A 13,914-nucleotide genomic window follows, 5' to 3' on the forward strand; every position below is an offset into this window, starting at 1 on the left:
TGATCAGGGAGGGTGGTGATAGGATGAGGGGTAATGGTTTTAAACTGAAAGAGGGTAGACTTAGATCAGATATAAGGAAGAAATTATTTACTGTGGGGGTGATGAGACACTGAAATAGGTTACCTGGAGAAGCTGTGGCTGCCCCCTCCCTTGAAGGGTTCGAGGCCAGGTTGGACGGGGCTGGGAGCAACCTGGGCTGGGGGAAGGGGGCCCTGCTCATGGCAGGGGGATTGGAACTAAATGATCCTTAAGATCGTTTTCAACTCAAACCATTCTGTGATTTTGTGATAAGGTAGTGCAAGCCCTCTGTCACTGGTGTAGTTGAGTTTGGGGGAGGTTCTTTGTTGTGAAGTTGTTTGTAGTTTCTTTTTCCCTGTAACACTGGCTGTTAAGTGATACTAGAGGAAAAGCTGGTTGGATAGGAAAATTTCCTGTCTAGAACAGAAGCTATCAGGGAATTTTTAGGGAAAATTGAAAACGCTGGTTTTGTTTCAGTTCTGCTATATACATGAGTTGAATTCTTTTGACTTAGTGATCTGGCAGTCTTGTACATTGACCAAACATTATTTGTGAAAATTTGTTACAGCTCCCCTAATGTTGCCAAAAAGTTTCACATAGGACATTTGCGTTCCACAATAGTAGGTAAGTACACATTTAACTGACTCCTAAAAGGGCTTCTTTGTCTTCCTGGTTTCACTTGACAGTGTAATGCTGCTAACCTTTCACTCTTATAGTGGAATGGCCCTGTCAGGCTCCACTTGCTAATTAAAAACCTTTTGCTAATTACGCAGTGAAGAAAAGAGCATGGTGTGTTGCTGGCAGATTTATTAAGTCACACATAATATAGTTTTATGACTGTGAACATTAAATGAAGTAGTTTAAAATTGTTCTACAAAGACACCCAGGGCAGTTTTCATTGAGGTGTAATGAGAGTCCTTTGAATTTTAAATTTCCAATTTGCACTGGACTGCACAGCAGTCAGATAGTTATGTCTTGGTGGCTGTCTTGCAAAAAGCTTGCTTTTATAAGTTAATTACCTTATGCCAGTATTACTAACACAGTTGCTGTAATTTGTAATGGAATAATTAGTAAGTTTATTATGCAGTACTTTTATGGACATATGGAAAACATTATTTCTCCCTCCTTCCACTCTCTAACAATAAAAACTAGTAGGTTATTAGCAGAAGATCCTACAGCATCTGTGCAGCTAATAATGTATTAGTTTTTAATTATATTTAATGTAGCATGTATAATAATTAATTATATAAAGTTAATAATTCTGCCTCTTCATGGGCTGACAGTTGAGTGAAATTACATATTTTGGGCTCTTTATATTCCACTTCTGGACCCTTTGCTATATAAAAAAAAAAAAAAAACAGTTTGAAAAATAGTTCTGTGATCAATGTTTGTCCAATAGTAAGAGAATGAATTGACGACAGTGAAAGGTCTTGAAAATAATTGCAAGCTATAATATGGTGTTATAATAACAGAAGAAGAGAAAGCTTTCTGCATTCTTTTACATCAGTATTGTAATTAAAAGGTGCCCTTGAAGGAGAGGAAAATAGAGGAAGTGATGCAGGTATTTCTTCTTTGTAATTCTACAGTTGTAGCTAAGCTTAGGAGAAAGATTAAGGGTTTTTGTTGTAATGACAGTTAGAACCAAGATGTGCTTATGTGATACGGTAAGTTTGGAGCATATCAGACACGCTGTGTTAAGTGGCAGAGCTCAGTACTGCTGCAGCAGTATAGAGATGTTCAGGACTTGATGTTCTTTAACGTCACAGTTAACAGCAGTTTGTGAATGTTGAGTACTTACTTAACCTCCTGGTATGAGGTTGCCTGACTATGACGGGAATTATGTGTACTGCCACATATTTGTAAGAATACAAGAAGTTTTTCAAGTTCATATATTTGCAGTATGGGCATACACATACATGTGTGTGCTTTTATCACTACTGTGTAAGAGATGCCGTATGGCACCTTTCAAATGCACAGCCTTTCTGTTCCTGCTCACAGTACTGTTGCTTTTAGTTGTGAAGTATTTTAGCAGATTCTGTGGGTTAGTTCATCTGACTGCGTTTCTTCTTCATTCTGAATACAGATCATACAAAAACATAAAACTGTTTTGTTGTAGTGAGAGACTAGCTACAACTGTATAGTTATACCAATTTTGTTTCCTTATCAGGGAATTTTATAGCAAATCTGAAGGTTGCACTTGGACATGAAGTAGTAAGAATAAATTACCTTGGTGACTGGGGCATGCAGTTTGGTATGTTTTACTATTTGTTTCTCCTGTTGCCTTTTCTATTCTATAATATGGTCTAGGTTTTCAGCTTCAGTTTTTACAGGCCCATTGGATTCACTCGGGGCTCATAAAGAATAATACTGTGTTTCCATGCATGTAATGTGCATTTAATTTCCTTAAAATATGAACAAAACAGTCCCGATTGAGTCATCATCAGTATGACCTATACTACTGTACAAGAAGTAACAGGAGGAAATTTACCCAACAGTCGCTCTGTCCCTCAGTAGCTCCTCTCAGATTACGTATGTGTAATTTGGGGTTTATTTTTAAAAGGCAGTGTAAATATTTTCTGAGTGTGCTGGTTATACCTTTGGAGCTCTAATAGCTGAACAGACTTCTGTTGCTGCCTCCAGACAAAATGCATACATATTACCATAGCTATTGCATATCTACTGCAGTACTGTCTTCCTTATTCAGATTTTACATGCGTTTCAATGTGTAACTGTTGTGGAAGAGTAAGTTTACTAATCTATCTATGCCACACCTGTACACACAGCAATAGAATAATTATAACAAAATGCGTATTTTATATTTGGTTGTCATTGTGTATGTTAGTGTGTTTTCTTTATCTTTTTTTGTTCCCTCTGGAAACTAGCTCATTATTTATGGAGCATAATTAACTTCCACAGCAACTACATTTTGACAGGTTGAGGCCTGGAGATTTTGTATCTTTAAAGATATCCCAACACTTCCCCCAAAATACTCAGTTTCCTTTTAAAATGTAGCAAGAAAGAGGTGTGTAGGTGGAGAATGTGCAAGTGAATAGATCCTAGAAGGCTATCAATCTTGCATGCACGTGTTTGCATGAACACACATGCACACTCCTACCTCTTCTGAAATGTCCATCAGATAAGTGAGGACATAAAAATCCTCTTATGTGCAGCCTAGCATGGCTTAGTATTTTTTCACTGACCAGAGATCATTTATGTCCGATTGCTGGATCTGTAAATATCCCTACTATATGACAGTTGATCCATCCATAGGATTAACAGCTTTGTTGATTTCTGTTGTTAATCTTGCATTTTAAATTGATCCATATTCTCCTTTCCTTTTCTAATTTCCCTGCAAAAGCTGTTTTTGACATATTTTTAGGCATTTTAAAAAAGGCAATCATGCCCACTTCCTCCTTCTTGAAAGCTGATACACCTGTGAAAACTATAAAACTCCCCCCACATCTTTTGTGGTAGGTTCTGAAAACAGTGTCCATATATTTATTTTTAAATGGCAAAACACAAAGTACAGTGTTCATTAAGCTGTCACTTTTGCTCATTCCAGCCCTTATGCTGCCCCCTCCAGTTTTGCTGGTACTGCTGTTTATGGGGACATCAATGAATCAACTTTATGAACAGAGCTGGGTTAAAAACTTAGTGTAAATACCCTACTTCTACTCTATTTATGTATTCAGATTCAGCAGTGTAGGTAACATAACTAAAATATACCCAGTTCTACCCATTCTCCTTCTAAATTTCTGGGTTACAGACAGTTGAGTAAAATATTCTTATGACTGTGAGAGCAGTAATAGAATATTTTTTCCTTTGTTAAATTATTTCCTCTGTAGCTCATCTTTCCTCATCCTGTTTCCGATCAAACAGTATTTTATAGCAAAGCTTTTCTTCAATTAGGATTTGTTTCATAGGAATTGAATACAGAATAGAGTTCACCTAAAATTCAATAAATTTCATCATATTTCATTAATTTTTGCCCCTTAGACATAGTTTTATCACTATGCTATTGTATAATGAATGTGGCAATGACAATTAAGCAATGAAATGCAATGTGCTTAAAGGGCTTCTCAGCTGACCTCGTTCACTCTATCTTTGAAGATACTAAATTGTACTCCTAAGTCTGAATATCAGGAATTTTATGTGTTTTAATACAAAGTTTCTGAAGGCATAAAGATCACAGTGCCTATTCTTTACATATGTACCTGTTGTTCAGCACACAACAGTTAGAACCATGCTTTTGACCTACTAGGACAACTGTTTCTTTCAAAATTGGTGCTCCCCCTCTTTATTTGGGCTGGCTCAGCTCAAATATATGACAGATTTTATAACAAATAATATAGTCATGCTTCACAAAATTATAGCATAGGAATATTATTGCAATGGTCCTTTCCCAGAAGCAGTGCTATAATTAACAGTCTGTCAGCATTTCTATTATTACTGCTATTGTCAGAGGCTTTGAAACATAATAACTAAAAACATATTTTGCTGGAACATGGTAGAGAAGTCCTCAACCTCTAGGCAGTTTTGGGGCAGGTTTCTTAAGGTAACAGAGTTATGCAGTCACACTGTCTGGCCATCTGTCTTCCTGTCACTCTGTTCCTAATAAATTTTGAACCCACTGGCCAACTTCAGCCAGATCTGACAAAGAAAAATGTCTCTAAGAGAACAAATTTCTTTTGGTATTGTGACAGTTGGCAGCTGAGTAGGCATAGAAATACAATTCAGTGCCCTCTGGGAGAGAAAGTTAACTTCTGTGTTTAGCCTGCCAGCTAACCAGTCAGCACATCTAAGTCAGCATCAGTCCCAACACATGCTGCATCTTGCCAGTAATTGGTGAGTATAACAAGGGCCGGGGATAGTTTGAGGAAGACAGAAACGTGTGGAAAGATGTGTTTGGGTTGAATAAAAATTGGCAGTCTTGGGGGTTGGGGTGTGAAGCCAGCATTGAAAAGTGGAATGTGTAGGCACGGTAACATCTGGGAGAGATCATTAGGAAGTCGAGCTCTGGTTGTTCACAGAACAAGCTGTCATTAAAGAAACTCACTTTCAATAGAATTAGACTAATCTTATTTCTTAAACCCTGACTTGTTTTTCTTACCTAAATCTGCTGTGTCTCCTATCGCACTCAGTGTTTCCAAGAGGGAGTTTCTTGAGATACTGCTATTTGTTTAGATGCAGAGGGCTTTTCAAAGGAATACCTGCATACCTGTTCCTCAGATGCTGTCTGCACATCAGTGCTGGTCCTTGTCGGCTCAGAGAAATGAGATGGCCTTAAAAGCAGCCTTAGAAAATCTGAGAGGCTGCAGGGTTAATATTGCTAGCTTACTGAATGCGTTAAGGGGCTCTTTTGATTTAGACAAAAAGATTGGAATTTGAATCTTGCCCTTTCAGATGGCTTTCAGAAAGTGATGAAGCCAAATTGGATACATGGGAAAAGCTGCGTGTTCTCAGCACACAGCAAAATGTTCCCTTGAAGATATTGCATGAGTGGTATGTGGAATACCGTATTGTGCCCCAGTTTCTATTGTCCTTGAAATGATAATACTGTTAAGAGAAGAAGCAAAACAAGGAGTTTTGAGCTTGTTTTCTTGCTGGACAGTTTCCACTGTGTGGCTTCTCATTTACAGCTGGTTGCTGTATAAAAGATAATTTTCTCTGCAAGTCCAGAAAGACAAATTCCGTTTATGGGGATCTGAAAAATCAACATAGTATTTCTTACTAGTTTATAGAAATTATAGTTTTGGTTTGGTTTGGTTTGGTTTTTTTTAATGCAGTGGAATAATAGGTTACGCTTTTGATTTGTTTTTGTAATGTACACCATTATATTGTTTAAAAATATAATGCATTTCTTTTATTACATACAGTGTTAAGACTAGACTTGCTTATGAAAACAACTTAATCAACAAAGCAATATACTCTGGGATGTTGTCTAACTCTGTGTTTAATTGTTATTCAAGGCTTATTGGGTGCTGGTTTCCAACTCTTTGGCAACAAAGAAAAGCTAAAATCCAGTCCTTTACAACACCTTTTTGAGGTAAGTTCAGATAAGACCAACTAGGCACTTCAGAGGACAGTCCATGTAACCTAACTGTCAAGTTTGTATAGAATGGTTCATCTGCAGGGTCGTGATGAGACTCATGTTGGATTTAAATGACCTTGCTTGAAGGACCAGTGCTATCCTGGGCCGTGGCAGCAGGGGCAGTTTTCACCAGGCCGTGGCAGCAGAAATAGGTTTCATTAGGCTGAAAAATATGCCCCATAGGGAAAGTAATGATACGGATACTTAGGCTGCACTGATTGCTGCTACCACCACAGCCAACATACCGGTATCAACTATCTTAACTGGTCATAGGTGACCACTGGGCTCACTGTACTAAATGCAGTGGAAATGGTGTCTCGCATCTAATGCTGTAGTACGTTAGTTACCAAAGATGTGAAAAGAAGTGGCATGCATGGTGTAAAAATCCTTTCATTGCTAGTATTTTTAGAATAAGTAATATTTAATTTATGTTTCTTGCGGAGCCGCGGACGAACGACACGCCGAGACGGGTTCAGTGTGGGTGATCAACGTGTCTCTTTATTGGTCCAGGGTACATATATTTATACAGACAATGATAATTATTATGCCTACTAGTCACTAGCTGATTGGCTTAAGCTCTAAAGGTTGTATTCGCATGGTCCACCTACTTGCAGTTAGCTTACAGCACAAGCTTCTCATAACACTAAGTTTCTCATGCTACTATTTCTGATTCCTGTTGACTTGTTTTCGATACACGACAGTACCATAACACAATGTTTCTCAGACCACCGTTACCATAACACTGGGTTTCTCAGACCACTATTCCTAATTCCCCTTAACCTGTTTTCGACACACCACGGTACACAGGGCTGAAGCGTCCTTGACATTCCTCCTGTATCAGCAGCTGCGAGCAGCTGCAGGCAAACCCTAGTGAGGCCCAGCATCAGCAGCTAGAGCAGGCTCTGATCATACAATTGCTCGGTGGGCTCAGGACCCTTGTCTCTGAGCTATTCTCCAACAGTTCCTCAATACACAAATCACTGTGGTTGGGGAAAAAGATCTTTAAAGTGTTTTGTATCTAATATGGAGGCTTGGCATATACAGGTAAGGAGGAGTGACAGTCACTTTCGAGAATACTGTTCTGGCTGTGCAGAATGCTCTCCTTTCTTCCAAGAGTGTGAAAGACACAGGATCATTAGAAGGTGCTCTTTCTGCTGACAGGCATTCAGGACATGACATTCAGGGCATGACAGGCCTTTCAGCGGTAGGGAAGGCTGTTTCATTGCAGGAGGTTGCCCACCATGCCCACCAGCATGGTGCAAGTGCTATAGATCACATTTCTGTATGTTGGGGACAAAACTGACTCGGTGGACTTCTCCAGGTTAGCCATAACAATTGAGGTAGTTTTAACAAGTCTTGTTTTTCCAGGACTAATATAGTTGTGATTGTTGGTTTGCTCTATCCAAATATGCCTAATATCATCTGAGTTTTTATTTATTTATTCTTCTTTACCCGTTTGTGTGTCACTTCTTGTTTCATACAGTGCAATGAGCAAAAAAGGTTTCTGCCAGTCTTTTGATGCTTATAACTGATCTTTGGTTGACAACCATGCTGTATGTAAGAGAACGTGACTTACGTACTTATCTGCACAAATCCAACAACCCTGAGGGTAGGTGGGAGAAATTTTCTGAATGACTAAGGTTCAAGCCCTCGTCCTTTAAAAGAAAGATCTCATGTGTTAATGGGGCTTTGTCAGGGTTCTTGTATGGCACTGTTAAGTGTTCTCCTATTACAAAGCTGAGCTGTGCTTCACCCTCTGAGCTGGAGATGGGAACTATTGCTAATGCTGGTGTTCGGGCAGTATGTCACAGGATAACTCTTTTGCGTAAATCTGTTCACTGGCAAAGGAACAAACTGTGTTTGAATATTTGGATACTCTACAGCTGAATACATATTAAGCAGATTGTTTATGTGACGGAGTAGCTCCTTCTGAGTTTGCCAGCTTCTTTGACATAGATAAATTTTGTTCACTTGTTCCTTTATACTTGAGGCCTGTTCAATAAAATTGATAAAAACACACAAAGGTGTTTTAGAGCTGTAGGACCGGTTTAAAGAGATGAGAAGTAGTCATATTCTTGCGGTTATGCATTGCTGCATGTTATTTAATTTTAGTTTATAAATTCAGTCCGTTCTTAGGATTTAAATTTTGAATGCTTGAATTTTGCACTAAAGCTTTAAAACACCATCTATTGCAGTAATGTGTGGGCTTTATGACCTTAAAAAAATTACCTTCAAGTGTAGGGAACAGTATTCAGTCAAGCTGGAAAAGGTTCTAAGACAGTAGTTGTTTGAGACCAAATTAGTTTCTCAAATATTCCCAATCTTTAACTGTTTGTTCAGCTGTATTCCTAGTTTATATATAACACTGAGATGTGTTCAAAGTGGTGTTTTGTCTGCTGTTGGGTGAAACTAATTTTTCCTATAGTTCATTTAAAAAGAACATTTCCGTAGCCCAGTTTCTATATAAATAAATAGATAGACAAATGTACCTTTCCAAATAGCTTTGCACCTTCCATTTTGGTCGAGTCAGATGTAAATATACCTTTTGCATTATTTTTGCTTTATAACATCAAAGATTTGGGGAGGGTAGGTTTTAGAATGTGTGAAGCTACTGATGAGGGAGGGGGAACATTGTTCTTGGAAAGGGATGAATTTTTCCTCTACTTTAAATTTATTTTTTGTGGCAGAACTAAGCAAACATTAATCTTTGGGGCTTGTTAGCAGTACTGCCTGTTAAAATCTCTAAAAATCTTGGGACATAAAAGAAAGGGGAAAAGTTCAAGAGTTTTGCTGTGGAAGTTTTATTTTTTTAATAGGCAGAACCAATTTGAGCGAGGTATTATTGGCAAACTCATCTGAACGTTGCAGGAGTGAAGTTTTTATAATCATTTATTTTTTGTCAAGATTGCAATGATTTGGGGATGAAAACTCTTTCAGGGACTTAAAAATTAAACAGTGTTGAACTATTTGGTTCTAAATACATTGTGTAACCACTAGTTTGTTTAATTATTTTTACACAGTACTTTAACTTTTTAAAAACTCTTCCACGGGCTTTCAAGATGCTTTGTGTGGAAAGCAAGGAATCATTATCTGGGTGAATATTTGGCCTTTAGATGTAAAGTAATATGTCAATCAACAGGAGAGCCAAATTTGCTGTACATAAACAAAGATGGCTAATGCAAGAGTTTGTAATGCTTTCAGCAAGCTGACAGGGCATGTGTGTGTCTAGTCAGACGCTGACATTCATATGCTTGACTTCAGCCTCAGAGAGACAGCGTGTATTAGTATGGGTGCAGAGTACTCTAAGTACAGGGTTTTGGATTAGAACTGGGGTTGGGTTTTTCTGAGTTTGTAAACCAAGTCTCTCTAGGATTTTGCTGCTTCAACTGCCATCTCATTTTTTTAAGCAGTTCACTTGTTTTAAGTATCAACTTTGTGGTTCTCTGAAGAAAAGTCTCTGGTTTAAAAGGCAGTGATGGTGTCCCTTCCATGCATAAATTAGTTCTTCCATATTCTGCTGCTGCAGTTGTTTCAAGGTTATGAAGAGGATGATAGCAACAGCAGTAAGAAATTATGGCATTAGTCTTGTTTCAAGATAAGCTGCACATTTTCCTATTGGAGTTTGGACTACTCATTTATCCTTTAAATAGGAAATGTGTTCATTTAACACATCTTTAAGATTTTGACACTACAAATGTAATCTTTAAATGTTTTTATATTGTTCTTGTATAACTTTGCTTATTTTTATTGGAGGACAGGATTATACTTCTTCAGCATTCTCGGTGACATTTTATTTTAGGTGTATGTGCAAATTAACAAAGAAGCAGAAGATGAAAACACAAAAAAGCTGGCTAAGGATTTCTTTAGAAAACTGGAGGAACATGATGAGCAGACATTGTCACTTTGGAAACAATTTAGAGACTTCAGTATTGAAGAATACATCCGAATTTATAAGGTACAAATCATCCACTGCTTTTTCTCGTGTTGTTGATAAAATGGTCTCTTTTTATCTATTGCTCCATCAATCTAATTGACAGCGCACAGCGCCTTTTCATCCAAGAGACTGCCAAGCAGTGAACTGACTTAGGAACAGAAGTTGCTGTGATGTTGTCAATTCATTGCCTTTCCAGTAAACTTTACAGTGTTCTGGGCAAGTTGTTTCTCATTATGCCAGGTAATGCCCCATTCTGTTTGGAAAAAGCACAGCAGTTGATTTAACATCCAAGCAGACCATCACTTTCATTGCTGACAGCCTAGATACAATTTATTTAATGGTATCTATGTAATTGGCTCTTAGACTAATTCTCCCTTCTTAGAAGTCCTGAAACTAGGTGTATGGTGCTAAGCAACAAAGCAAATCAGTGTTAGATAAATATTACTCAGTTTTGCTTTATCTTTGAAGTTGGCAACAACCCACTAAATTTAACAGTCTTCATGTAATAAATTTTCTTAGGAGATAACTCTGTTTTCACATTTCTGGTCTAATGTTATAATGCAGAAATTTGTATGTTGCATATTAAATCGAGTGTAAGAAATTATAGCAGCAGGAGTTTACAGTAGTAATCAGTGCATAAGTTACTTGCAGGTTAAGTTGAGGGGATATACAACCATCTGTTGCATACTGTAATCTCAAGAATGGAGTCAGTGTTCACTGTTTCGTGGGAGATGTTTGTGCCACTGACCACAAAATGAATCTTACGAATTTGGGAAACAGGAGTGAGATATACCTTCTGTCACTGAATCCAGTGGTATTAATACTATGTAATCTTACTCAAAAACCAACTGAGTCCACCTGAAAAGCAGCTAGTGTTTTTCTTTCCCACATTCTTGCAATGAAATTCTGGAAGGGATGCCCAGTTTTGATGGGCTTAAACATTTTTTTTTTTCTAACTTGCAGCTCCAAAGAATTTGTGACTCATTTTATACCACTTCCTTCTTACAGTATTATTCTTTACTTAAAATTGCACTTTTCCATCTCCTTCCCCTTGATGTATTTGTAGAAATTGGTCATGTCTTCTTTCATCCTCGATTGCAAAGTTAGAGGAGTGGCCTGCTCCTTCCTCCGTAATCCAGACAAACTGGCTGTGCTTTAATTTCTTCCCTGAAATAGATCACTGGATTCATGCCAAGTACTCTAAGATTTCCTAAGTGAGATACAGCCTTGGTAATTCTCGTGGAAAGCTGGCCTGTTAAGTGGGTATTGGGCTGTGTATGCAGCTGCATCATGATGGTAACTCATCACTAATCACATGATGACTGGTACAGCTAGCTCTTTCTCTCCCAATTCCATTCAAACCAGTAAGTATTGAGTTGGTGAACAGGCAGCTTTGTTGCCCTCAGTTAGAAACCTTGTCTTTTGTACTGTTAACGTTTCACCCAGTTTTGACTGCTAAGGTCATCCTGTCTCCCTTAGGTGTACCCTCAGCCTCCCTAGTAATGGTGATTTCTATATGATCAGCAGTGCTTGCGAGCAGCTCCTGCTTTTTTAACATTTCTTTTAGCATCCTTTTAAAATAGAATAGGTTTCATGTCCAGCTAACTTCTCTGCAGTCCACCAGTTTTGCCGACAGCACAGCAAGTTAGAGATGTACCCCAGAATTTTTATACTAATTGCTCTATCCAGTTGACCCCTAGTTTCTCATGAACTTTATATCCAGCACTGTGTTCAACTCAGGGAGATTAATTCTAATGCAGAAATTGATTAAATCAAAATCCAAACATCTATTCCTTTTAACAATGAAGTGACATTTCCTGGGATAAAATTAATCTTTGCACTCTGTCTGACCTGTGACACAGACCTGTCATCTGACTGAATTTGAATAAATGATTATCCTCAATCTTAACAATGTTGCCCTTCTTCAATATTCTTGGAACTTTTCAGCGTCTAGGAGTGCACTTTGATGAATATTCCGGAGAATCATTTTACCAAGAGAAGTCCCAGGAAGTTCTAAAGATGTTGGAGAATAAAGGACTTCTTCAGAAAACAATGTATGAACTTATTATTCAATCTATTGGTGTAGTTTACTCAACATCTCAGTTGCATTTCAAATGAGATATGATGAGTGAGGTTTGTACGTAATCTATGGGGAAGAGTTTTCTTTGCATGGTTTTGGTAGCTGTTCTAGTAGAAGACCAAAAGAATTTGTGCAGTCACAGCTAAAAATGAAGTTTGTCTTTTCTGTGGCTAGCACAGAAGCCTGGCTGTGACAGATTAGGTACAATGACAGTGTCCAACTCCTAATGGCCTTTTAGGATGTTAATTTATTTAGTAGCTGCATGTGCCATTTAATGAGTGGAGTTAGAGGAGATCCTTGCCTTGATGAAGGATCTGCCTGGCTGAACTGAAATGGAAGCTGTAGTTATGGAATGCACCAGAATATTGGCAGGTGGCTCCCGGCCATCAGCAGTGGTGACAACAAACTTAGAGGAACACTCTTCAGAAAGACTTAAAGGAGACAGTCATTCAAAGAAAAGGAGGAGATTGTCTAGAGTTAGGGGGGTTCCATGGCAAGAGGCCTTTGTTTTGGTTCTGACCTCTATCTTATCTGTATATTGGATCTGGCTTGCAGTTACTTCAGTGTTTTCTCTCAACTTCTAGAAAAGGAACAGGAATTGTGGATCTTTCGGAAAAGAAAGATCTCTCATCGTTTTCCACCGTCATGCGTAGTGATGGGACATCTCTTTATATAACAAGGCAAGTAAACCCATCTGTGTTTATTGCCATTTATTTTGTCAGTAGATTTGTACATGAGTACCTTGTAACTGATAGTACAAATTTTGTAACTTTGTATTTCTGGGGTGGAACACCTTGACTAATGAGTAATTGTAACTGGGACTAGCAGTGCAACTATGATGGGATGAAAATGGCTGAGGAAAACCAACTGCTTTTAAATACTTTTCTTCCTCTTGGGCAGTCTGTTAGTAAATCTCCTCTTTCCATAAAACATACATCTCCTCTTTCCATAAATCATAATACTTTCTCCAGATACTGAATTTGAAAACAAAGCTGGGATCTCTTCATCTAATAAACACGTGCCAAATAATGAAGGTTTTCGAAAGACCTTTGCCTAAAATGTTTATTGGCAGTCTGATGCAGAAGCAAATGGCTTGTTCAGCCATGTTTTCATTGACTCAGTGAACCACCAGCACTGTACCATGAATTTTATCACTGTTTCCCATCCTTTTCATCAGTATCCTAAAATTTCTTTTAGGTATTTTAATATGGAAGGCTTAGCAGTTTCTTTGTGCCAGTAATGTATATAAATCAGATGTGTAGCCCTGAGGGTAAACTGTGTGCAGCTTTTTAGGACAAGGTTATTAGAGAGATGCTGCAGTCAATTCTGCATGTTAGGGAGCTGCTGAATCCTGTAGCTGGGTAGAGGGAAGGCTGCCACAGCTCCATGCCCACAGGTCCAACCAGGAGTCAGGTGAAGAAATATACATGCATGTATGTGTGTATATGTATTCTCTACCTACGTAATATACAAATGTATTGTAAGTACAGAGTATGTATGCACAGTGTGTATCCCTCCAGTAGCTGAGCTCCAGCACTCAGTCTGTCCATTAGCTGACCGCTGGATCCCCAGGTCTCCCCAGTTTCTGGCACCATGACGTGTGAGCCCCCAAGGCCTTTAGCCCCACCCCAGTTGCTGGTCCAGACACAGTGGATCCCTCCAGTAACTGAGCTTAGACATGTGGTCCATCCAGCAGCTGGGCCTGGATCCTCCCTCTCCCCTGTTGCCTCCTACACAGCCGCACGTGTACGCAGGTGAGCCTCTCCAGCAGTTGGCCTGGTCCCCCTGATG

General features: G+C 38.6%; 1 protein-coding gene across 1 annotated transcript in view; it reads left to right on the forward strand.

Moving 5' to 3' along the window:
* The window catches only part of RARS2 (arginyl-tRNA synthetase 2, mitochondrial), a 39,905-nt gene that overhangs the window by 8,597 nt on the left and 17,394 nt on the right, over positions 1-13,914 (forward strand). The window contains exons 6-11 of the mRNA XM_033002833.2: positions 587-642; positions 2,186-2,269; positions 5,988-6,064; positions 9,909-10,064; positions 11,991-12,097; positions 12,708-12,803. Coding sequence (XP_032858724.2) covers positions 587-642; positions 2,186-2,269; positions 5,988-6,064; positions 9,909-10,064; positions 11,991-12,097; positions 12,708-12,803 — 576 coding nt within the window. The remainder of the gene's footprint in view (positions 1-586; positions 643-2,185; positions 2,270-5,987; positions 6,065-9,908; positions 10,065-11,990; positions 12,098-12,707; positions 12,804-13,914) is intronic.

Source organism: Tyto alba, unplaced genomic scaffold (assembly GCF_018691265.1).
Source record: "Tyto alba isolate M040663 unplaced genomic scaffold, T.alba_DEE_v4.0 Super-Scaffold_40, whole genome shotgun sequence".
NCBI lineage: Eukaryota > Metazoa > Chordata > Aves > Strigiformes > Tytonidae > Tyto > Tyto alba.